The sequence below is a fragment of the Hydra vulgaris genome, chromosome 05 (genome assembly GCF_038396675.1).
Source record: "Hydra vulgaris chromosome 05, alternate assembly HydraT2T_AEP".
Lineage (NCBI taxonomy): Eukaryota > Metazoa > Cnidaria > Hydrozoa > Anthoathecata > Hydridae > Hydra > Hydra vulgaris.
The window spans coordinates 44891043-44915993 of NC_088924.1; the positions used below are offsets into that span (position 1 = coordinate 44891043).

Below are 24951 nucleotides of genomic sequence, written 5' to 3' on the forward strand. Positions count from 1 at the left end.
TATATAAAGAGCTTTTAAAAAGTTTATTAAAAAGGTTTTTAAAGACACAGCAGATTTAAGAGATGAAGTTGTGAAATACTGGATTGCAATTTTGGAGGTTGAATGCAGCCTACTAATTATAATTTTAAAAATTATTTGACATTTTTTTGAGTTAAAAAAGTTTGTAATTTTACTTACAATTGTAAAAATGATTGAAACATTGATTACTATATAAGTTTTGATTACTATATAAGTTTTGATTACTATATAAGTTTGGAATATTTATAGGAATCAAAAAACTCAACCATTTACTGAAAACACTACAACCACTAAGTACAAAAAAAAAAGTACTGTGATAACAAAGTGTGTAACAAAGGACCAAACGGGTTCATTTTAACTTTTTTGCAAAGATTATGGTTTTAGGGTAGATCCTGCTACAATGCAAGCCAAACGAAGAAAAAAATCAAAAATAGGAATTTTGATTACTATTATTTTTAATAATATATATTTGTTGTTGGGAGAAAATAAACTTGGGTTTTAAACTTGTGGTCAGCTAATATGACCAATATCAGTTTAAATCAAATCAGTTAGTACTTATAAACAGAAAGAAAAATGTTTTAAAAACTTATAATGTTCAAATACATATATTTCAAAAATACAGAACTTGAAAATCTCTTTTTCAAATGATATTAACTATAACATCTTATATAATCTTTTATGTCATCAATATTTTATCTTGTTTCTTTGAATCCAAATCAAATAAAAGTTATTAGTTAAATTTTTTTTTAAAAGTCAAAACCAAGCTTCAGTCAGCTTCTATGGTAAATTTAACTCAAAACTTGATTTAAAAATATTTTTCTAGGTAATTTTTATAATTAATGCTAAACGTTTTCTACTGGAATACAAGAATTTATGATGTAAAGTCAAGTGGTAATATTGACACAAAAAATTTTTTTAAGTTGTGACAAACTAAATTTGGTATGCGATATTTTTATGTGTTTACCAATGATAATGCTGCCATAAACTGATGAAGAATTTAATCAGTTATCTAATATTTTTGATAGATAGTTAATTTTTTTATTGGGGCTCAACTGTATATGTTACCCCTATATGGGGCAAAATCGACAGTACTATGTTATATGCTTTAAATGTTAAAGTTCCATCATGAGGGGTAACTATCATTGGAATATTGACAAACAAAATAGAGAAAACATTTTTAATATATAGTTGTAAAATAGTAATAAAAATGTAATGTAATATAGTTTTTTGAAAGATATCAATTAGCTTCAGTTCTGATATTGCCTACTTATTAATATAAAAAAGTAATTTAATTTATGTTTAAAATTTTTTCTTCTAAGAATTGTCAAATTATTAAATTCTACATCATATTAATGATTCAATATTTGATTATGACGAAATCCTGCAGTGCTGTAATTTTTTGTTGGATTTTTTAGTGTTTTAGTAATTTAATTTCATAAACAACAAGATAATTTTTACATTTGCAGGTGTTAATGTTTTGTTCTTACCAACATTAAGCACCATTGTTAGGTGTGAATTCTAACTTTTTACACATGTCGTTTTTTAGATCTGTTGTCATTTGATGTATTGGTAAAATTCTCTTTTTTTTTAGAATTGGACTTTTAGTTTAGGGTTTGTTTGATTCCATTTCATGTAACTGTGAAAGATTCTTTAGATGACAGACATTCTGCCAACTTTTGCTTGATTCTTGGCCCATGGGATGGCTAAAGCATTTCTGTCAATGTTATCTCAAAACTGAAATATAGGTTTAAAATAAAAATGCAACAAAAAAATTTAAAATGCTTAGTATTTTGAAACAGCATCATAAAAGCAAACATAAAAATGATATTATGTATGGTTTTATTTATCTTCTGACTAAACAAGAAAACTTTGACAACAAAAAAACTAGAAATAAGTTTAACTTATGCCCAAAACATTTAGTTATATATATAGACTATTTATAGTAAGCATGTAGACAGAACATTTAAAGTAAACATGTAGAAGTTAAATTGAGATTTAAAATATACTTTGCTTGAAAACTTTTTTTCTTCTCAAAACATGTAAAATGTGACGAGGCTTCTTTTAGAAAAACAATTTTCAATGGCAATAATAACATCAAAAAATTTATGATGTTTATTTTAATAATAATGTTTTAATAATTTAATAACAATAATAAATTTAAGAGCATATTTTAATAATAGTGTCAAGAAGGTAGAATAAATTATTTTTCAGAATATTATTGTCAATGACCCTGCAAGAAAATTGTTGAATGTTACCAAACTGTATGTCGATGATACAAAAATGGTTTTTCAATTACTTAAAATTCAAATTACTTAAATTACTTAACTTCTGCAATATGACATATCAAAATGTGTAGTTGTGCATTATGGCAGTAACAACAATGAGTATTTCATATTATAAAAACAGTATGCAGTTGAATGAGAAGTGTTTTTTAGTACAAATCTCAAGTATAAAATCAAGTTTGTATTTCTTCTAACAAAACGGGTCAAATGTTTGGTTAAATCAAGAAAGACTTGGATTGTTTTATATAACTTTATATAACTTTACAGTCGTTAGCCGATTAGTCATTACTTTCTGTAAATTTCTGGATTGATGTTCAAATTTTCAAAATTTGTTCAGATTAAAATTTAATTTTAAAAATTTACCATCAAAGTTATACAAATTTAAAAGCATTCTTGTTTAAAGGCTTATAGTGTATATGTACTTATATGAAAATTGTGCTTTAAAGTTTTTAAAAAACCAAAATTTGTTTTTTATAAGAATCTCATATTCAATTTTGAGAATAAGATTCCTTAAACTTTCCTTTAAATAAATTAGCAATTCCTTCTAATAAGTATGTTAGATAAGAAGATAACTACAATAATAAATAAACTTTAATGAGAAGTTTTTCAGAATTAATAATTTTATTAATGTTTTATAAGTTTGTTAGAATTAATTCCTTTTTTTTCTTATTAGTTTCTTCAAATCCACCAGATGCTGATAGCAAGTTTTGTGTCAAGAGAGGTAATTATTGTTTAATAATAATAATGATTATGATCAGGGGTATATAACCTCTTTTTATGTACGGTTGACTTTTTTTCTTTATAATTCTCTAAAATCACAATATTCAAACAAATAGTTGGTGTAATAATGAATAAAATCACAACATTCAAATATGGTTGGTGTAATAATGAATAAAATCACAACATTCAAACATATGGTTGGTGTAATAATGAATAAAATCACAACATTCAAACATGGTTAATGTAATAATGAGTGATAAGAGGTGTATGGGTAATAAAAATATCTGAAAAGAAATCAAAAACACACAAATATTTTTTACTCAATTAATTTACTAAAATAATTGTCACAAAATGTACTAACTCACTCAGGCACAACAATGTAAAATGTATTGTTTTTTTGTCACTTTTTTTTTTTTTTTTAATGTTTTAACAATAAAAGTAGAGTAATCATTGTCTATCCAGCCTTTTTATTGCCATATGCTTAAAAAGAACCAATCGCAAAGTGTAATAAGAAACTCTTCACTCAAAATAACAAAAATATAAATAAAATCTTGGTTGAGTATTCGAATAAATAGAAAATTCAAATTGTAGAAATAAATGTAAAATTTCTGAATACAAAACTATGATACTTGTTTCAGAAATAAAATGTATAGTTTCTGAATACAAAACTACGATACCTGTGCATATTAAAATATTTAAGATGATGATGAATTATTTGTATTTAGATACATCAGAGATGTGCACAGCACTGAAAAATTATTATCGTGAAACGTATGAAAAAGTAAATGAAATTCAACCACCGTTAAAAGCACCTGCATATGTTCATCTAATGGATAACTTTGTTGATCTATGTATCGTTAATGCAGTTGATACTCAAAGAGATGTTGTTTATAGTTTTGAACGACAAAAATTTCTTGAAAAGCAAATGAACTATACACCTATTTCATATAGCAAAATTTTTACAAAAGAAAAGTCTGTAATATTAATATCTGGAATAGCTGGTATTGGAAAAACATGGTTGCTTCAAAAATGTTTGCTTGATTGGTCAAGCAATTTAATTTGGAGAAATGTTGAACTTGTGTTTTATTTGGAATGCAGAAGGCTTAATCAATATCCAAATATTTCTAATATAAATGAATTACTAAATGTTTTTTACAAAGATATTATAAACGATTTCAAAATTAGTAATCATCCTGCATTGTTTATAATTGATGGATTAGATGAGTTTAAATTTTTAAATGAATTGATAAATCGCAGTTCAAGTTGTAACTATCCAATCGTTAATGCTTTAACAGAAATTCAAAACTACAAATATGTAGTTGCTGGTAGAGTTTATGCAATTGATCAATACCAAAGTGTATCTACAGAGCATCGAAATAAGTTAACCATTCAAATAATGGGATTTAACCAAAAAGGAATACATGACTATATAGAAAAAAAAGTTAGTGATGAAAAAAAAGATGTTGTTAAAGAAACTTTATATGGTTCTCCAATTGCAAAAGCCATGGCGTCTGTTCCATTTTATTTATGTTCCATGTGTAAAATTATTAGTGATTCAAAAGAAATAAATAAAAATTCTTTCTTGACAATGACAAATTTATATGCAAGTATTTTTTTATACTTTTTTCAAAATCACATCATAAAAACAAATAAATTGATCAATAAAATAATTGAAGAGAATTCCAATAAAAAATATATTTTAAATATTTGTAAAGTTGCATATGAATTGTTTGTTGAAAATAAAGTAATTTTTTCAGAAGAAGAAATTCAAACTTTTATCATTGATTTTGATAAAATTGAAAGTAATCTTTTTGGATTTATAGAAAAGATTGAAACAAATCTGGGATGTTATTATCAATTTGCACACTTAACAATAATGGAGTTTTGTGCATCTGTATATGCTTACAATTGTTTAAGTATCGAAGAGATTTTAGCCAATAAAAAGCTGGAGAGTTGCTTATCCATGATTTGTGGATTAACTAATAAAAGTCAAAATAGTTTATTAAAATTTCTTTTTAACTTGAATCCTTCAAAAAATTCCTTTGAAAAACTTTTGTATTCTATTTTAGGTAAGTTCTAATAGTTATTAATATAGATTATTGTATATAAACATGGAGCAGCTTAATAAGATATGAAAAATATATAAATTTTTACCTTATTTTTCTAAAAAAAACAGTATTTCTGTTAATGCAAATTATTTTGGGGGTAAGTAGAGTATTTCTGCCAATCCTAAATATTTTCTTGTTCTATAGTTTTATCATGTATATGATATATATTTATTTAATTTTATACTACTACCAAAACTTGATTAAAATCACTTAAGTTGTTTTTGAAACAAAATAAAAATAAAAAATGGCTATAAAATAAATATTGAGTTATTTATTATATTTGTTATTACATAATTTGATGCAAATTACTTTCAAAAATTATTTCGCAAATTTATTTTACGAAAATTTAGAATTAGAAAATTTAGGCATTTTAGAATGATTGTTTTTCAAGCTTCTTAACTTTGGGATATTGTTTTTTAACTTGTTTAATAGGTTAATGTATTGTTTTTTAATTTGTTAGGTGAGTTGTTTTTTAGTTCACTTTGTTTTATTTAACAAAATTTTATTAAATAAAAGCTCTAAATTGTTAAGAAAAAATGCTTAAACTTTTCCAAAATCAAACTACAATTAGTTTAAATATATATATATATATATATTATGTATATATATATATATATATATATATATATATATATATATATATATATATATATATATATATATTATGTATATATATATATATATATATATATATATATATATATATATATATATATATATATATATATATATATATATATATATATATATAATTCACATTTAAGATAGCTTCAAAATTTTATATTTGGGTTCCTATGAAGATCGCAAAGTATAAAGATGGCAATAAATGTTTAAAAATATATTGGTATGGATTCTGCAATGCTTTTTAGAAACATTGGTAAATCCATAAAAGTCAGATATCATCAAAAAGCAGTTAGATAAGCTAACACAACAGACAAAAAGATGGTGAAACAAAATGGATGAATAAAATAACCAATGATAAATGTTATTGTTAGGCAAATTTGAGCCACCATAATTAATCTCTCTGACATATTCTCCGAGTTAGTTGAATCAAAATGATATATCTTCAACTGGAGGATCTTCTCTACTGACATAACCAGCAATATAAACCAAACACATTTTAAATTCTTTAGATAAATCACTTTCAATAACTTTAAGATTATGAAAAACATTGAACAAAGTATCATCTTGCATTACATAATTATTTGTCACACAAATGGCTCAATAAAGATTCTAAATCCTTAACAATGATACCAATATTCAAGCAAAGTTTTGTCTTTTTAATGTCAACTTTTTGCAATATTTGCTGAACATTTATAGGTACCACCTGATCCTTGTCAAAGTTTTCCAAATGCTTTCCAAAAGGATATTTAGTAAAATGTCCAATACAAACATACTTATGACTTGTAATTAATAAATGTTTTACTAGTTCAACCATTCCACAACACGCATGAGAAAAAGCACGAGAGGCATCTTTAGTTAAATGTTTAATTCTTTGACCTTATCAGGTGCCATTATTTTTGGACCATATCAGCCAAATTTAAAAGAAAGTTTATTCGCTTATCAATGTTTGATGAAAAAACACAAGATTTAACTCTCTTACAGATATGCTCATAAATTCCTTTAACATTAACAATTTTGAAAAATTTGATTAGAATAGATAAAAAAATGTGGTATCATCAACATTTTCTATTGATGGATGAGCTTCTAAAGCAGCTAAAGTCTCATCACAAAATACTTTTAAACAAGTTGACACATTTTGATGTTTAATTGGTTCAGGAAAAATTGCAGTTTCATTAAGTTTAGACAATTTTATTATAGAATCTTTTTCAAATTGAATAAACTTTTTGAGATCTGATTATTTTTGAGATCTAATTATAAGTAAAACAGAGTTCTTGGCATTTTTCTGTGTTTTATTTCATTGTTTGATTATATTAAAAACTGGCATCTAAACCTAATACTTGCAAAGCCTTATACAAAAACTTTTTTCCACAATGAATAAATCATTAAACCCAAAACTGTTTTTGCCAATTCATTTGGGGAGTTAACAGATTTACCAAAAATGTTACCTTCTTGATATGTTAGTTTTGGTTTAACATAAATTTTATTAATTAGTAAAATTACCTTTCTTTGAGAAATAAAACATTTATCAAAATAAAACTTCAAAAAACCATCATTTTTACATTTCTAACTTTAGACATCAATTTTGTTATCAGCGATATACTTGGTATTTCATAATCATCACATAAGCCTGAATAAAGGGTTCTTGACAATGAAAAATATTCAAACGCCCTAGCAACCATATCATGAAAATATTTTTTTCCCCCAATGAACACTAATGAGTTCATTCTTGTGACATCGTAGTTACCTCTGCATCCAGTGACACAACACTTAAAAACCATATTATAAGAATCTAATTATTTAGCTCTGAAAATAAAGCAAATTTAATATACATATAAGTGAAATTTATCACATAATAAATTAAAAGACCACGTTCTTTCTCTAGAATGCGCCATATTACAAATGTATATTAAAAAAAATTTCGCCTACAATTTTTATAAAAACCGTAGGTTTACTTGGCCTGCCACTATAGTAAGCCATGGATAGTTTCGATAAGTTTATCTATTACCAATACGGTTATAATTTCATTAATTTTGTTCGAATTTATTGAATGATTTTTTGAACTTCGATGATCGACTTTCTAATATTCAAAATCTCACAATTATTTTTTTTTGTTTTATAATGTTTTAAGTAATCTAATCATTTTGTCACTTTGAACTTTGTCATTCTAATCATTTCGTCACATTGAACTTAACACTGATAGCTTAAGTTTTTAAACTTAGTAAGTTGTAAGTATACATCAGTTTTAATTGTCGTAATTAGTTATTAATTTAAAAAATTTTGTTTTGAAACTAAATTCAAATTGTTAAAAAACCATAACTTAAAACAACTTTTTGTATAAATATCAAGCAAATCATTATTTTTTGGTCTATTAAACTATTTTATAAAAATACTAGAATAAACAAAAGGTTTGATATCAATTTAACATTTTTAAATTAATTTCGATTTTAATTTATAGCTCTTTTTTTTTAAAATATAAACATCAAAATCAAACTTCTCATAATGCTTTTTCAACACTTTAAGATGTTAATCGATTGTATTTTTAATTGACTTTCTTTTCAATCTCTAAAATAACTATATATATTTCCACGATTTCGTACTTTTTTTTGTTTGTTAATTAACAGTCGGTTCAAGTTTTAATCGTCTAATTACCATGAAATTATTCCGGTTAGGAATTTTTGTTTTGTTTTTTTCTGCTTACAACGCATGTTTAATTTTTGCCAAGAACGTCTGTTACTTTAGCTTAAAAATATAGAGAAATATCAAATAGGGGAACCTGTTGTACCTTTGACCACTTTTTGCTTTAAGGCGTTTTTTGCGTAGCCTATTGAGTAAATCCAAACCATTCAAACTTTATAATATTCTCTTATATTTTGCCCAAAAATTATACTTAGAACTTTTTTTTTATTTGACCAAGAAGTATCTTTTTCCCGCGTTTTAAAAAAAGAAGTCTATTGGTCAAAGGTACAACACGTACGTTGTACCTTTGACCGATGCGCGTTGTTCCTTTGACCAAAATGTTATTATTAAAAAATCATGCAATGTTTGAACCCTTTTTAATATTTTAGCTTGTTATATATTATATAGAAACTTTTGGTCCATCTTATATCAATAAAAAAAATCTAATTATTTTGTAATCAATCCTAATTGTCTAAAAAAAAACTAGAAAAATCAATCCTTACAATCTTGCAAAGACTTGTGTATTAAAGTTACGATACTCAGTATTACTAATTTTTTACAATAAAATCAGTTATTATAACTATTTAGATAAAGTCACATATTTTCTTTAGTTAGATGCTACTTACATGAAATAATTAGGATTAAGGTCCAAAACTTTAAACGCGATTTAATTGTACAAAACATATTTTCTAATATATACAGTTATTTTTATTATTTTAGATAAGAAAAGAGCAAAAATATATTTTTATAACTTATGTTAGCTGGCGGTCTATATTCATTTACATATGATCATAATGCTTTTTATAGAAAATATCTTAATGATGACAACAAAAAATACAATGATAAAAGAGTAAAATATATTAACTATTGCAAATAGTCAGATCAACATCAAACATAAGATACTGACGCTTAGATGAACCATGACTAATACTTGGTGGTGGAAGTTTCATAATAATATCCTTAAGTTCCAAATCATAAAGATTGTCATCTTCTCTTATAAACTTGTTATAAAAGTCTCCTGATTTCTTAAGATACTTAATTTTGTAAACTATACCAACAACTTCTAAAACTTCTGCTACATAAAATCTAGAGCATTTCTTTCCAGCCAACTTGACAATTAAAAAATCTCCAGAAACAATTTCACTTTCATTATCAAGTATATTTACTCCAAAATCAATTTCATTAGAGCTTTCATCATTTAAACATATGTCAGACTGACTAAAAATAATCTGCTTTGCCATTTTTTTTCTTTTGCTTGAAGAGGTCTTTTTAAATTGTTGGTTATTAGATTTTGAATCTAGAATAACTTTAATTTCAGGGGTATCAGTTAAAATACATGATTTTCTATTACGTCTTTTTGAAGTATTTGTTTTTCTTAATTTGGCTTTAGGATGAGGTCGTATTATCTCAAGTGAAACAATTGATCTTGATGGTAAACTCACAGTAGGGATTTCCCCTAAAACAATAGATGACGTTGATGGTACACTGGATGGAGCAGTTTTAACATCAATAATCTCATTAGAAAGGCAAGCTTCAGTATTCACTATTGGCCTATCAGTAACATTTGCAGCTAAAAAGTCAATATCAGTAAAAATATTTTCATTAAATGAATAAAATCCAGTACATTTAAAACTGTTTATAATATTATTTGGTACAAAAGCATGAGGATAAGCTTGACCAACAAGGTAAGATATATCATAAATTGTGACTGGTTTACCAGCATTGCCTGGTGATATCATCCAGTTATTCATGGCATTGTTATAAAAAGTTTTAAATGGTCCAAAAACACCACGATCAAGAGGTTGCATTTTATGGGTTGTGTGAGGATGAAATGTCATTAAAACTATGCCTGATTTTTTTGCTAACTCAATAACAGAAATGTTTACATGACTCTCATGATTATCCATTAATAAAAGAACAGGTTTTTTAATTGACGGTCGCACATTACTAATAAAATGTTCAAGAAATTGCACAAAAATGACTTCATTTGACCATCCAGACTTATTAGCTGCTCCTACACTTCCAGGAGGACAATTGTTTAACATGTAGTCTTTGAATTTAGCACGTGGAAATGCAAGTAATGGTGGGATGCTATTTCCAGTAGCATTAATGGCTGCAATCATTGTTACATTGTTGCCTCGTTCAGCACTAGTTATGCTCCCTATTTGTTTTTTGCCTTTTGGAGCTAGAATTTTTGGTGGTACTTGGACTGTGGTAATTCCTGTTTCATCACAGTTCCAAATATTTGATGGGTCAAAATGATAACGTTCTAAAACATTTTTGTAATTTTTATATACAATTCTTACAGTTTCTCTATTGAATGCAGAAGATCTACCAAGACTTGTAGGTTGTGGTTTACGTAGAGATAGCTTGTTATTATATTTTTTGCGAAAATCTCGCAGCCATTGTTCACCTGCACATTTATTTTTCATCCATGAAGTTTCAATTTTTTTATGATTTGCTAAAGCATACTCATATGCAAAGGATCTTATCTGCTTTAATGTAAGTCCATAATGCATATTTGCAGCATCTGCCAAGTAGTTTACCAAAATTAATTCTTCTTCAGTTGAGAATACTTTTTTTGGTTTGTATTTGAATATAAATATTCGCAACTACCAGATTTTTTAAACTGCTTTAACTGATATATTAAAGTTGACTTTTTAATGTTGCAATGTCTTGCAGCTTCACTTAAACTCATTTTTTGTTGAAGCACAAAATTCACTGCATTTAGCATATCCATTTTCGGAAATCTTTTTGCGAAAAACACCAATCTTGCTCCTTGGCATTTTAAAACTAAAATATATTAACAAAATTAAGTAACTATACATTTAATTCCCTATAGCTGAGCAGAAACTAGGTAATAAAATGAACTTGACAATAATATTGCTTCAGCTGTCCAACTAACTAAATTAACAAAATTGATTATTCTAAGTGTAGTAGTGGTTCAAGAATAAATAGTGAATTGCATTAAAATTCAATGGAATTATTTCATCATCATGATACTAGAAACAATTTTGCATTAAAAAGCAATAAAGCACAGACGACGCCTAATAAGGCAGATTAAAAATTTTATAATCTTGCCCTCAAATTACCGCAATCAAGTCTGCAAATTACCGAGGAAGCAGTTTTTATTGGTCAAAGGTACACGAGATGGGTTTCTTTAACAGTTATCGTCTTAATCCCCATTTACGGTCAGACATAATCATCCAAAATTTTCCATAACAAAAAAAAGATGTTGGGTAATGTTTATAATGTCGTAGATGAATCAAACAACAATTTATCACAGTTTTAAAATCAGAATAAGATTAACACAAATATTTACTTTTTAAGAGTCAAAACTTATAATTGCTTGTGGATCAATACCATCTATCCCAAGTATAATGTTTTACTGTAAGAAGAGTTGTCATGGACTACTATTTCAAATGACACTTCCCGTTTTTTTTAAATAATAATAGTAAGCCAACAGAGTAGAGTGACCAAAGGTACAACGTGGTCAAAGGTACAACAGGTTCCCCTATATAAAATAAAAAAGTATATTCGTAAAATGATTCTGTGAAATAAAAATTTTAACGACTTGTAACATTTGTTTTTTGAAATATTTCTTAAACTAAACTTTTTCAATTTTATTGGTAGAAACCAAGAGATTCGTTGTTGTTGTTTTTTCATTTTTTAACATTAAATTGATTAAAAAATATGTTATTAAGTATTTGCTTTCATTCTTCTATTTAGTATACCATATGGTTTGTCTTGAGAAATTCTTGGTATTTTTTCTTTAACCTAAAATATGAATATTGTATTAGGTTTGGAAAATGCCGCTTACACATTCTTGTATTTTAATTTTTATCTGGAAATCTAGAATTAACGTATTTGATCAAATTTATTTGACGCCAACCCTGGTAGCGATGCTTTAACAACTTTTGTAACTACGTTTTAACAACCCTGGTAGCGTTGTTTTAACAACCCGGTAGCTTTGCTTTAACAACCCTGCTAGCAATCAAATTATTTTTAACTATGACTTTGCCTATTAATTTTTTTTTTAAGTTTTAATGTTATTATCTTTTGCTTTTTGTGAGCTGTTCTTATTTCTTTTTATAAGTATTTCTTATTCCTCTGTGAATTAAGATTTTATTTTTTAAGAGAATTAAGATTTTATTTATTAAGAGAAAACTGTTATTAAGAGATTCGGATTGCATCACATATTATTTATATTATAAAATATAAATTATCAAAATATTAAATTTTATATTATAAAACATATTAATAGTTCTCTTTGAGTTGATTTTTTTATTTTTATTATTTTGTTTTAAGTTTCAAACCAGTTAGAAATTTATCGAATATTTAAACTCTCACTCATTGAGTTTTTTATGGTTTATTTACATATACACAACTTATTTCAGAAAAAGATTGTCGAAAGAGATTTTCGATTTAATCTTTTTAAACTTAACTTTTTTTTTTTTTTTACAAATTCGATTTACAAATTTTTATTTAAAATCTGTGTTTGAATAAAGAACGATTTCATTGAGTATTATTAAAACAACTAAGCGATGTTATTTTTGTAAATATAAATCAATTTCTATGTTTGTTTGGAACGAATAACGAAGTATTTTTTTTGTTTATATAAATTAATTTGTTATATATTATTTCAAGCATGTTACATTTATAATAAAATGAATCTTCTTTGTTTCAAAAATGTGATAAATAAAAATTATTTTTAAATAAATAAAATGTTAAATATGTGTATGATAACATATCATAACAGTTTATAACTTTAATTTAATTATAATTTAATATTTATCTATGTATTAATATGTAGAAAATTATAATATATATAATATTATAATTTCGATTATTATTTTAACTTTTATTTGTTATTTTATATTTTTCTTTAGATCGTATTGATTCCAATCTTGATAAATCTTGGCAAAGTGATAATGAAAACGAATATCAACTTAAAAATATTTACGTTAATTTATTCATTGAATGTTTTTATGAAAGTCAATCATCATTTACTGATGAAATAAAATTATTCGTCAATAAGCAAGAGTGGTGGGAGATTTGGATTGACAATAGAAAAACTTCTTACCAAACTTCTTGTGAAAATTATTTCGTAAATCATTACATTAAATCTGGAAGAAAGTTATCGAAGTTATTTGTTACAAAAAATATTTTAAGTCATGAAGAAAAAAATCTTACAATTCAATGTTCAAAAAATGTTCGCGAAGTCGAATTTCGTTGTCCAATTAAATTCGAAGGAATGAAACCGAAAGATAAGATTGAAGTGTTGGAGATACGCATTTCACGTTATTTCATAACAAAAAAAGATTTTGAAGAAAATTTTCTTCCGTGGATTAATCTTTGTGAAGGATTAAATCTTTTACTTCACAAAGACATCGATTTCATTGAAGAGATTTATGAATGGATTCGTTGTTCAAATATCAAGTGGTTGGTAATCAGATACCGTGGAAAAATATTTGATGCCCTCGATGAATTAAAAAACTTTATAACGCAGAAAAATATTTAGTGTCTTAAATAAAATATAAACAATAATTATAATATAATAAATGAAATATCTAATATATTATTTTATAATTAAAATATGTTTTTAAATAGGCAAATTGTTTTTAATAATATGATTTATTTTTAATAATATTTTATTTTTATATTTTTAATGTTTAAAAATTTAAATTAATAAAATATAAACATTCATTTTTATTATTGTTATTATTATTATGCAACATAATTCTTTCAATAATAGTATACTAAAAAGTTTTTATTTTTTTTCAGCAGTTTTTAAAATGAGTGTTTAAAATTTTAGTTTAAGTTTCTTATTTATTGACATTAATTATAATTTTTATTAAATTGCATATAAAATATATAGTTATAAATAAATAAAAACTAAAATTATTTTTGTTTTCTTTTACACTGTTATGAATTAATTTTCAATAACATAAAGGTAATGTAAAATCGAGGTTTTAAAATTTTGAAAATATTAATAACGTTTTGTGGAAATCTTTTGTTTACTATTTAACATTTTTGTTGTATTTGTTTAATATTTATTTTTTAAATAAAATATTAAATATAGTTTATAATATTGAAAAAATAAAGTTATTTAAATTTTCGCTTTACTAAATATTTTTATGTTCATGATAATTATTTTTAGGTTTTAAAGTTTTCGCCATTTGTTTCTTCAAACGATTTTTGTTGTCAAAATAAAAATATTCGAAAGTTTTGTAGATAAAAGATAAAGAAAAAAGAATAAAATAAGAAAATTTTATAAAATGAAAATAAATAAAGTGAAGAAAAGAAAAAGAAAGAAATGAAAAAGCAAAAAACAAACAAAAAATTAAAAGCCAAATGAAACAAATTAACAAGGAAAAAAAAAGAAACCAAAGTTAAAAAAAAACATTCAAAAATAGAAAAGTAAATAAAAAGAATTAAAATAAAATATAAAAATTGCTCCGTTTTCGAAGAAAGGAAAGAGAATAAATTTTTATTAATTTTAAGGGACGAATTTTGTTGTTGTTTTATGTTTTTGTATTCTTCATTGGGCATTGTAGTGAATAGTTCATATTGTTATGTTTTAGTGCGTTGTTTGCATCGGTATAAATTTTTTTATTTTATGTTGTATTAATACACATATTTATATACATGTATTAATACACATATTTATTAAACATATTTAATAAATACACACATATTTGCAAATAAATACTATTTATGTGCAAGTATGTGCGTATCTATGCATGTGGGTAACTGTATATATCTTTATATTTATGTTTGTGTATGCATGTAACAATATTAAACTTAATCATTTTTTTAATGCTTTTTTGTTTTTCTTAATTTTATGTTTAATTTTTTATCATATTTTTGTTATAGAATTATTTCTTTTAATTTTAAATGTTTATTGTAGCCACATTTATTATTATTTTTAATTTTAATATTATTATTCCTATATTATTATTTTCACTTTAAATAACTGTTTTATGTCCTTGTTAGTTGTTACGCTTCATTAGTCAAATGTTTATAACTAACTTATATGTATACTTAGCTATCGTGTTAATAAAAACAATTGACTTACTATTTTAATTATTCTTGTTATTATAATAACTATTATAATTGTTATTGTTGTTGTTTTTTCTATTGCTATTGTGGTTCTAATGTTTATTACTATAAATATTATTTTTTACTATTAAAATTGCTTTTCTTATAATTGATACTAATTATATATATAAAGATCTATATTTTTGGTGTTTACTTAAGATTATTAGAATACTATTTGTAAATGTCCATGAAATTGTTTTTCAGAATATATATGATTGATTAAAGTAAAAGTTTCATTTAAGTTACAAATAACGTTTTTTTACTTAATTGTAATTTAATACATATTTATTAATTTTAAAATGTTAACATCTTCAGCGCTAATATTTTAGCGGATCTAGGCGTAGCAAGTGAAGCAATTGCTACGATCAGCTCAGTTTTATTATTCCCTTTTTATTTGTTACATACATTTCTTTTTTCATGCGAAAGAGAAAAATAATTTAAACAAGATGGTACAAGTTAGTTAAAATGCGGCGCTTCAAATATTTATTCAAAATTATCGCTGAGCCAAATTGACTATGTTACGGAATCTCATATGGAAAAATGAAATGCTTTATTGATAAACCAAAGTTTATTATACGGATTTCGTTTCACAAGCCCATAAATTTTTAAAAGAATGTAAAGACATTTTGCAGCGTATCAGCTTAATTTGGATTGGAAGTTAAAATGGCAAATCAACTGTAGCAAAAGTCAGTTAGTCATGTTTTGAAATGACTATAAATACCACCGAAAATTTATTATATATTTAAGCTATTCAGCTGCTTTTTATTAACAAATAAGGTTTTACGTATGACTAAAAGTCATCAAACGAGAACCTGAAGCAAAAACAGAAATTCTGTTAAATATCCACTCTCCGTTTTTAAAACTTTTAAGGTGGATAGATGGATTTATATAAATAATATATAAGCATAAAATATTAGCGCAAGTCACAAATTATACGCTGTTGAGAGACATATTTTGTTACAAATTTGTTATGTTAAGAAAATTTGCTGCAGAATTATATGAAACAGAATTTAGAAATTAAGAAAAAATACTTTTCTGGTTCAAAATATGTCACCAGTTAGTGACTTTTTTTTAGTGTTCATTGAAACCGCAACCGTTCAACGCAAGCATTCAACAAGAGCGGACGCAATTTTACTGCGAGGAGAATTTAAAAAAAAAAAAAAACATTTGCATTTGTACTTTACATTTGGAAAAATATTCAAGTTTAATCTTAAGAAAAACTTATCTCTATTTTTATCACACATATATACTATGGCAGTAACACTTAAAGAAATTAAAACAATGTTAAAAGAAATGTTTAAAGAATTCAAAAAAGAAACTGAAGAAATGTTTCGTAAACAAGAGAAAACTGTTATCGATATTATAGGCGCTAATATAAAAATCATTAATGACAGATTAGACAAAGCTGAGATAAATATCAACGTGGATGTAAACAAAATTAAAGAACTCTCAAAGGTATTGGAAGATGTTAAGGTCTAAACTACAACGAAGAACTAGTTGACAAAAAAATACGTAACAACAATAAACAACTTGATAAAAAATTCGAACATACTAATATTGAAAAATATATGAAGGAAAAGCAACGAAACCTGGAAGATAGATCAAGAAGAAACAACCTACGAATCGATGGAGTTGATGAAAATGGACAAGAATCATGGGGGGACTCTGAAAAAAAAGTTCAAGCATTCTTCTGGCAAAATCTTGGACTGAAAAATATCGAAATTGAGCGTGCCCACCGCACTGGATTGAAGAAAGATGGACGACCGAGGACAATAGTTCTTAACCTGCAGAAATATAAAGACAAAATAAGAATCTTGAAAGAATCTCATCGACTTAAAGGCACAAATTGCTTCATTAACGAAGACTTTTCTCGTGAGACCGTTGTCATTCGGAAAAAGTTATTTGCGGAAGTTAAACAAAGGCGCTCAAATGGTGAAAATGTATTGGTAAGATATGACAAAATTGTTTATCTTAATAAAAATTTTGAAAACAATCTTAACAAATAACTAGCACTTCTAAAAAGAAATCCTTTTTTTTTTTTTTTTTTTTTCCATCTATTATCATGGCTATGACTAATAATTATGAATCCCTTTTTTTTAATTTATATGAAACAAATCTCTTTTCTTCAGAAGAAAACCTAGACCCTGAAAATAATTTTTATCGCAGTATTTTATCCGATTGTTCTTATCATTTTCCGAACCAACTAGAAGGGTTTCTTTTTAAGAATGCTCGCGAAAAAAGTAATAAGCAAATTGTAATTCTCCACCTCAATATAAGAAGTTTGAAATGCAATTATGAAAAACTTTTAGATCTATTAGAAGAAGCTAAACACATTTTTAATATTATTTGTTTAACTGAAACTTGGATCACAGTAGATGAAAAAATAGTAATTTTGATATTCCTCACTTTAATATAATTTCTATGGAGAGAAAAACGAATAAGCGCGGCGGTGGAGTATTAATTTATGTTCACGAAAATTTTGAGTATTGTTTTAGGAATGATTTGAGCGTTTCTGACAGCGATAAAGAAGTTGTAACTATTGAAATTACAAATAATCAAACTAAAAACATTTTACTAAGCTGTTGTTATCGGCCACCTGACGGCGTGAGCGAAAACCTGAGCATGTTCTTACAACAAATCATAAAAAAAGGAAATAATGATAAAAAAGAAAACTATATAGTCGGAGACTTAAATATGAACTGTTTTCTCTATAATGACGACCATAAATTTTTATGACGCAATTTTTGAAACAGGGTCAGTTACTTTAATAAATCGACCCACAAGAGTTACAATAAATACAACGACTCTTATAGATAATATTATAACTACTGATATTCTCAATAATAATATACAATTAGGTATCATAAAAACTGATATATCAGATCATTTTCCTTTACTTCTGAAACTTAATAAAACAAACTCAGTAAGAAACATCAATACCAAAAAAGTAATAAGAAAACGCATTTATAATGAGACTAATATCAAGTTATTTAAAGACCAACTATCATTAATGCATTGGAAAAATATAAATTTTGATGATAACGCTAATAATATTTATAAAACTTTTTTCAAAACTTTTTTTTCTGTTTATGAAGTTAATTTCCCTATCATAGAAAAAGCAATAACAACAAAGAATATCAATACACCCTGGATTTTTTTTTTTTTTTTAATTTTTATTTTAGTATTATATTTGCCGATTGAAAATAATTTACACTCGTAATTTATAAAAACAAATATTTACATGACTGGGGCTTGAAGAAGACAAAATTCATCTTATCATTAAGCCCCCCCCAAAAAAATGCATATTCATCAAATAAAATGTTTTAACAAAATGCAAAAAATAAAATATATAACGTTTAAAATATTTAGTAATTCAAAGAGTATTTATATTTAAGAACTGATTAGTAAAATAAGATGATATATAAGTATTAATATTACAAAAAGAATTTACAATAACTTTTTTTAATAAAAATTGAAATTATAAAATTTTACAATATTTTTAGTAATTAGTATTTCAAATAATAAAACTTAAAAAAATCGTTTGTAAATTCAAAACTTATAAGATAAGAAATACATTTACAATAGCAGACTATTGTTTAGAATATTAAATATAATATTAAAGAGTAATTAGTAGGTTAATTTTTGTTTTTGTTTGCTAGTTTAAAAAGCTTTTTAGAAGAACTTTAATTCATTTTCATGTATCATCAGTAATTGCTTAAGTTTTGTTTTAAACTGGTTTAAAGAATAATTAGATTTCAGCTCATTATTTAATATTGTATTCCACAGCTTAGGACCTCGGTTAGCAATTGAGAATTTGGTTGCTGAATAATGTGTTTTGGATTGAATGTAATTGTTTTTTGAAAATCTGGTAGGGTATATGTGGTTTATTTTTTCAAAAAGTGAATTAAATAACATTGGTGATATTTTTTTATCAAGTTTAAACATGAAGATAAGAATATGGTAAAGGTTTAGTTTATATACATTTAGAATATTAAGTTTATTAAATAATGTTTGAGTGTGAGAGAAACGGTCTACGTTTGTAATTATCCTTATTGCCTGTTTTTGTTTACTAAACAGTTTTTTTACTTTTGTTGCGTTTGTGCTGCACCAAGCAACGTTTGCATAATTTAAGTAGCAATGAATTAAAGAAAAATATAAGTTTTTTAAACAAGATAGATTTAAAAACTGCTTGGCTTTATACAAAACACCTATATTTTTTGATATTTTATTTTCAATTAGACCTATGTGGTCCCTCCAGGTTAAATTTTCATCCAGAACCACACCTAAAAATTTTATTGATTGCTCTCTTTTTAATAATGCGTTATCAATAAAAAGATCAGGAAGTTCTAATGGAATATCTTGTTTTTTATGAAGACGATGGAACAAAGTGTATTTGGATTTATTGATATTCAAAGATAGTTTGTTTGATTTGAACCATTGGGTTAATTTTTCAAGTTCTTTGTTTACTGTTTGAAATAATTTACTGATATCTTTACTAGAATAAAACAAGTTTGTATCATCTGCAAACAAAATTAAGTTTAAAATGTTAGAAAATTTATATAAGTCGTTAATATAAACGAGAAATAAAAGTGGTCCTAAAATTGATCCTTGAGGAACACCACAGGTGATTGACTTATATTCCGTTTTTCCGCTATCATATGAAATAAACTGCTTTCTATTAGACAAGTAACTATCAAACCAGGACAAATTAGTATTTATTATACCATAACTTTTCAGTTTGGATAGAAGGATTTGATGATTGACAGTGTCAAAAGCTTTACTTAAATCGATAAATACACCTAGGGTATACTTGTCTTCATCAAACCCTTTAAATATATCATGAACAAGGTGAGTGATTGCATGATCAGTTGAATGACCAGATTTAAATCCAAACTGTTTATGAAAAAGAATATTATTAACATTTAAAAAGGAATATAGTCTATTATACATAACCCGCTCTAATATTTTAGAAAAACAAGAAAGAATTGAGATTGGTCTATAATTCGTAACATCGGAAGGATCACCTGATTTTAACACTGAAATGACTTTTGCAATTTTTAGGTTATCTGGAAAAACGCCCTGTTTTAGAGATAAATTAAAAATATGTAGTAATGGAATTGTAATTTGTTTTATTGATTTGATAATGACATTACTACTTATATCATCAAATCCTAAACTTTTATTGGGTTTTAATAAAGAGACTGCGTCTAGTAATTCTTTTTCTGTAAGTTTATAATTAGACATAACATTAAGGTTGGTTGAGGTTAAGTACGAACTAAAGTGTGATTGAGTAGTTGCTATATTAGATGATAAAGTAGGACCTATATTTACAAAAAACTGGTTAAGTGTTTCAGCGACTAAGGATTTATTTACAATTTGTTTGTTATTAAATTTAAGATTTAGAGGAAGTAAATTTCTGTATAAGCTTTTTTTTCCAATTACCTCCTTAATAATATGCCAAGTTTTTTTAGAACCATTTTTGTGCTTTATTAATTGTTCAGAATAGTAACGTTTCTTTGAGCGTTTTAAAATTGACTCAAATAGCCGTTTATAGTTTTTATAGGTAGTTTCATTTTTAAGAGTTCTTTTTTTAAGAAACTTGTTATATAAGCGTTGTTTTTTTTTGAAGATTTAAGAATGCCCTTCGTGATCCAAGGGTTTAAAAGTGTTTTTGTTTTGATTACTTTAGTAACTTCTGGGAATGCCTTGTTATAAAGATTAAGAAACTCTGTTAGAAAAATATCATACGCTTTATTGGCGTTTAGATTTAGTTTTAGGGTGTCCCAGTTAACACAGGATAGAAGCTTATAAAAATGACTAATAGAAGTGTCGGTTATTAAACGTGTTTTAATTATTTTTTCCCGTTCATTTTGGGCATTATATATGCATTTTTGCGATAGGATAAAAATCGGAAAGTGATCAGACACGTCAGTTGTAAATATTCCTGTTCTTATATTTTCATTTATAAATTCATTTGTTATAATTTGATCTAGGGATGTTGAACTTTCCTTAGTTATTCGCGTTGGTTTATTGATTAGTGGAATATAGCTATTTTGAAAAATAGTGTTAAAAAAGTTTTTAATATATATATTATTTTCATAATCTAATATATTGAGATTGATATCACCAATAAAATATACAGCTTTATTCATAGACGATTTATTTTTAATTATTTTTTTAATGTGGTTTTCAAATACCTTAATGCTTCCTGAAGGCGGTCTGTATAAACCATGAATGACGATATTTTTTGGGGTTTTGTTAATAATTTCAATACATAACGATTCGTAATCGTTAGTAGTTGAACTTAAATTTGGTTTAACTTTGAATAATATTGAGTTTTTTATGTATATACACAAACCCCCACCTTCCTTATTAGATGCTCTAACTTGATGAATTACTTTATAATTAGGTAATTGAAAATTAGAATTGTTTTCAATGTTTTTATCTTTACACCATGTCTCACTTAGACAAATTATTTGAAATTTAATGCCAATTTTATATAAAAGTTGTTTTAATGACTCAAAATTTTTTTGAATACTTCTAATATTAATATGAAGCATTGAAAAATAGTTATCCTCCATTCCATTAGCAATTTTTTTAGAATTTGGGTCATAATATAAAGGGTTAATATTTTTAATTATTTCATCATTATTATAAAAATTAATATCAGGATCCGAATAGTTGTTTAATAGTATTGACTTTTTTGATACAAATGAATTAAAATGTATGTTTGTTAAAACAGTTTCATCAGCCATTTTAAATCAGAAATAACTTAAAGCAATATTAAAATTCAAAAAGTAATATAAAAACGTAAGAAAATCATTTATCATTATTTATTTTTTTTATAAATTCTCTAACAATAAGCTTATCGTATATAACAACGGAATACTTACCATTTATCCTGTGCAATTTGCTTTCTTCAAGAAGTTTCTTTCTTATTGTGGAAGTTTCCAGCGAAAAATCCTCGTTGATATAAATTCCGGATCCTTTCAGTTTATTGGCATTTTTTAGGATTTTTACTTTGTCTTTATGGTTAAGTAACTTAATTACAATTGTTCTTGGATTTTTTTTTCAATAATGCCAGTTCTATGCGCTCTTTCTATGATTACCCCATTTACATTGAGATTATTTTCAAAAATGTTTATTATTATTTTTTTACTAAAGGTTTTAAAAAATCATCCAGAATAAAACAAAAATTATATATAAATTTTTTAAAAACAAAAACAGCTTCAAGCGAAAAAATTTATAAGAACTATAAAAACCTATTTGAAAAAATTCGCAAAAACTTGAAGAAAAATTATTACTCCCAATTATTCAATACATTTAAAAACGACACAAAGCGCACGTGGCAAATAATGAAGGAAATTATTGGCAAAAAAAAATCATGCTCCGGTTTCCTGCCACAAATGGTTAGAGTCGATAACAAAAGTTTACATGAACCAAAAACTATAGCTCAAGAATTTAACAAATACTTCACTCATATAGGACCAACACTGTCTGAAAAAATCCCTAAAACCAAATCTTTGTTTACTGATTATTTAGAATCCCTGGATAATTGCATTTGTTCAGATGAGTTATCTTCCGAATTAAGTTTTGATGAGTTCGAAAGAGCCTTCAAATCTGTTAAAAAAAAATAAGGCAATTGGAGCAGATCAAATTAATGGAAACGTGATTATAGATTGCTTTGAACAAATTAAAGATGTTCTATTTAAAATCTTTAAGACTTCTATCCATCAAGGAGTATTCCCAGAACAATTAAAAATTGCCAAAATTATTCCTATTTTTAAAGAAGGGGACAAATCTGAAATCAGTAATTATCGCCCCATCTCTGTTCTCTCCACATTTTCGAAAATCCTAGAAAAAATTATGTTCAACAGATTATACAAGTACTTTAATGATAATAATCTACTTTACATTAATCAATTTGGTTTCAAGAAAGATAACTCAACTGAACATGCTATTATCCACTTTGTACGTGAAATCTCAAAATCATTTGAAAAATCACAATATACACTTGGAATTTTTATTGACCTATCAAAAGCCTTTGATAAGGTCGATCACCATATTTTGATTCATAAACTCAAATGCTACGGAATAAAAAATAAAATTTTAAAATCGTTTAAAAGTTATCTATCTAATCGAAAACAGTTTGTATTATTTAACAATGATTCTCAATCCACTTTTCTTAATACTTGTGGAGTTCCACAAGGTTCAATTCTTGGACCTCTCCTTTTTTTAATTTATATAAATGACTTAAATAAAGCTTCAAAACTAATGAGCATTATGTATGCAGATGATACAAACCTACTCCTTTCTAACTATGATATCGCTGAACTTTTTAAAACAATGAACGAAGAACTCAGACATATATCTAATTGGTTTAAGTGTAATAAGTTAACCTTAAATATTAATAAAACAAAATGGGTGTTATTTCATTCGATTACAAAAAAAACGAATTCTCCCTACAAATTTACCTAAAATTTTTATTGATCAAAAGGAAATCAAAAGAGATTCTGTTACAAAATTTTTAGGTCTTTATCTTGATGAAAATATTACTTGGAATCACCATATTGATTATATAAGCACAAAAATTTCTAAAAACATGGGGATCCTATATAAATTACGAATCTATCTCAATAAGAAAGTCTTAATACAACTTTATTACTCATTTATAAATAGTTATTTAAATTATCCCAATATTGCTTGGGGAAGTACTGAAAAAAGTAAGTTGCAACGTCTTTATCTCCGTCAGAAACGCGCAATCAGTATAATCAATTTTGCAAATCGCTTCTCTCATTCGGAGCATTATTTTATCGAAATGAGAATTTTGAATATATTCGAGTTAAATGTATTTAATACTTTATGTTTTGTATATATGTGGATAAGTAACTTATCCGTTGCCGTTTTCAAAGATCTTTTTTCTCTTAAACCAATCAGTAAATATACTTTGAGAAATAATAACTTTTTAAATGAACCTTTTTGTCAAACAAACTTTAACCAATTTTGTATTACCTATCGAGCGCCACACCTTTGGAATAAACTTGTTTTGCCGAATTTTAATTTTGAAGTACCTATTACTTTTTGCCTTTTTAAAAAAAAACTGAAAAATCTCATTCTTTCATTAGATAATATTTTGAGTTATTATTAGTAGTAAAAGTTAAAAATATTTTTTGGTCTACTTTTTTATTGTTTATATACATGTTTACGTTTATAGAATTTTATTCCTACTAATTTTATTTATTGTTCATATACTTTTTACTTTTTAACTTCGACATTGGTTTACTTTTGTATACAATTCTGATGACAAGATCATCTTGATCTTTCTTCAGATCAGATTATTTACCTTGTAGTTTTGTAAAAGTTTATTAACTTTTTTTTTTTATCTTATCTTTATTAAATGCTTATTTGAGGTTCTGACGACA

The 24951-nt window shown here is 25.3% G+C and overlaps 3 protein-coding genes across 3 annotated transcripts in view; 2 read left to right on the forward strand and 1 right to left on the reverse strand.

The window, feature by feature from the left end:
* Positions 1–14037, forward strand: part of LOC136080894 (NACHT, LRR and PYD domains-containing protein 10-like) — a 46408-nt gene extending 32371 nt beyond the window's left edge. Inside the window, exons 4-6 of the mRNA XM_065798283.1 lie at positions 2974–3021; positions 3746–5089; positions 13318–14037. Of these exons, the coding sequence (XP_065654355.1) occupies positions 2974–3021; positions 3746–5089; positions 13318–13949 (2024 nt within the window). The 3' untranslated portion in view covers positions 13950–14037. The remainder of the gene's footprint in view (positions 1–2973; positions 3022–3745; positions 5090–13317) is intronic.
* Positions 14038–16780: 2743 nt separating this feature from the next.
* On the forward strand, positions 16781–18030 carry LOC136080415 (uncharacterized). The gene is made up of 3 exons (XM_065797035.1): positions 16781–16984; positions 17104–17475; positions 18025–18030. The coding sequence occupies exons 1-3, from the start codon at positions 16781–16783 to the stop codon at positions 18028–18030; spliced, it is 582 nt and encodes a 193-aa protein (XP_065653107.1).
* A 594-nt stretch (positions 18031–18624) lies between these two features.
* LOC136080416 (uncharacterized) lies at positions 18625–22284 on the reverse strand. The gene is made up of 3 exons (XM_065797036.1): positions 21214–22284; positions 20108–20974; positions 18625–18633 (listed from the first exon to the last, which is right to left on the reverse strand). Exons 1-3 carry the CDS (start codon positions 22282–22284, stop codon positions 18625–18627), a joined length of 1947 nt encoding a protein of 648 aa, XP_065653108.1.
* Positions 22285–24951: the final 2667 nt, after the last annotated feature.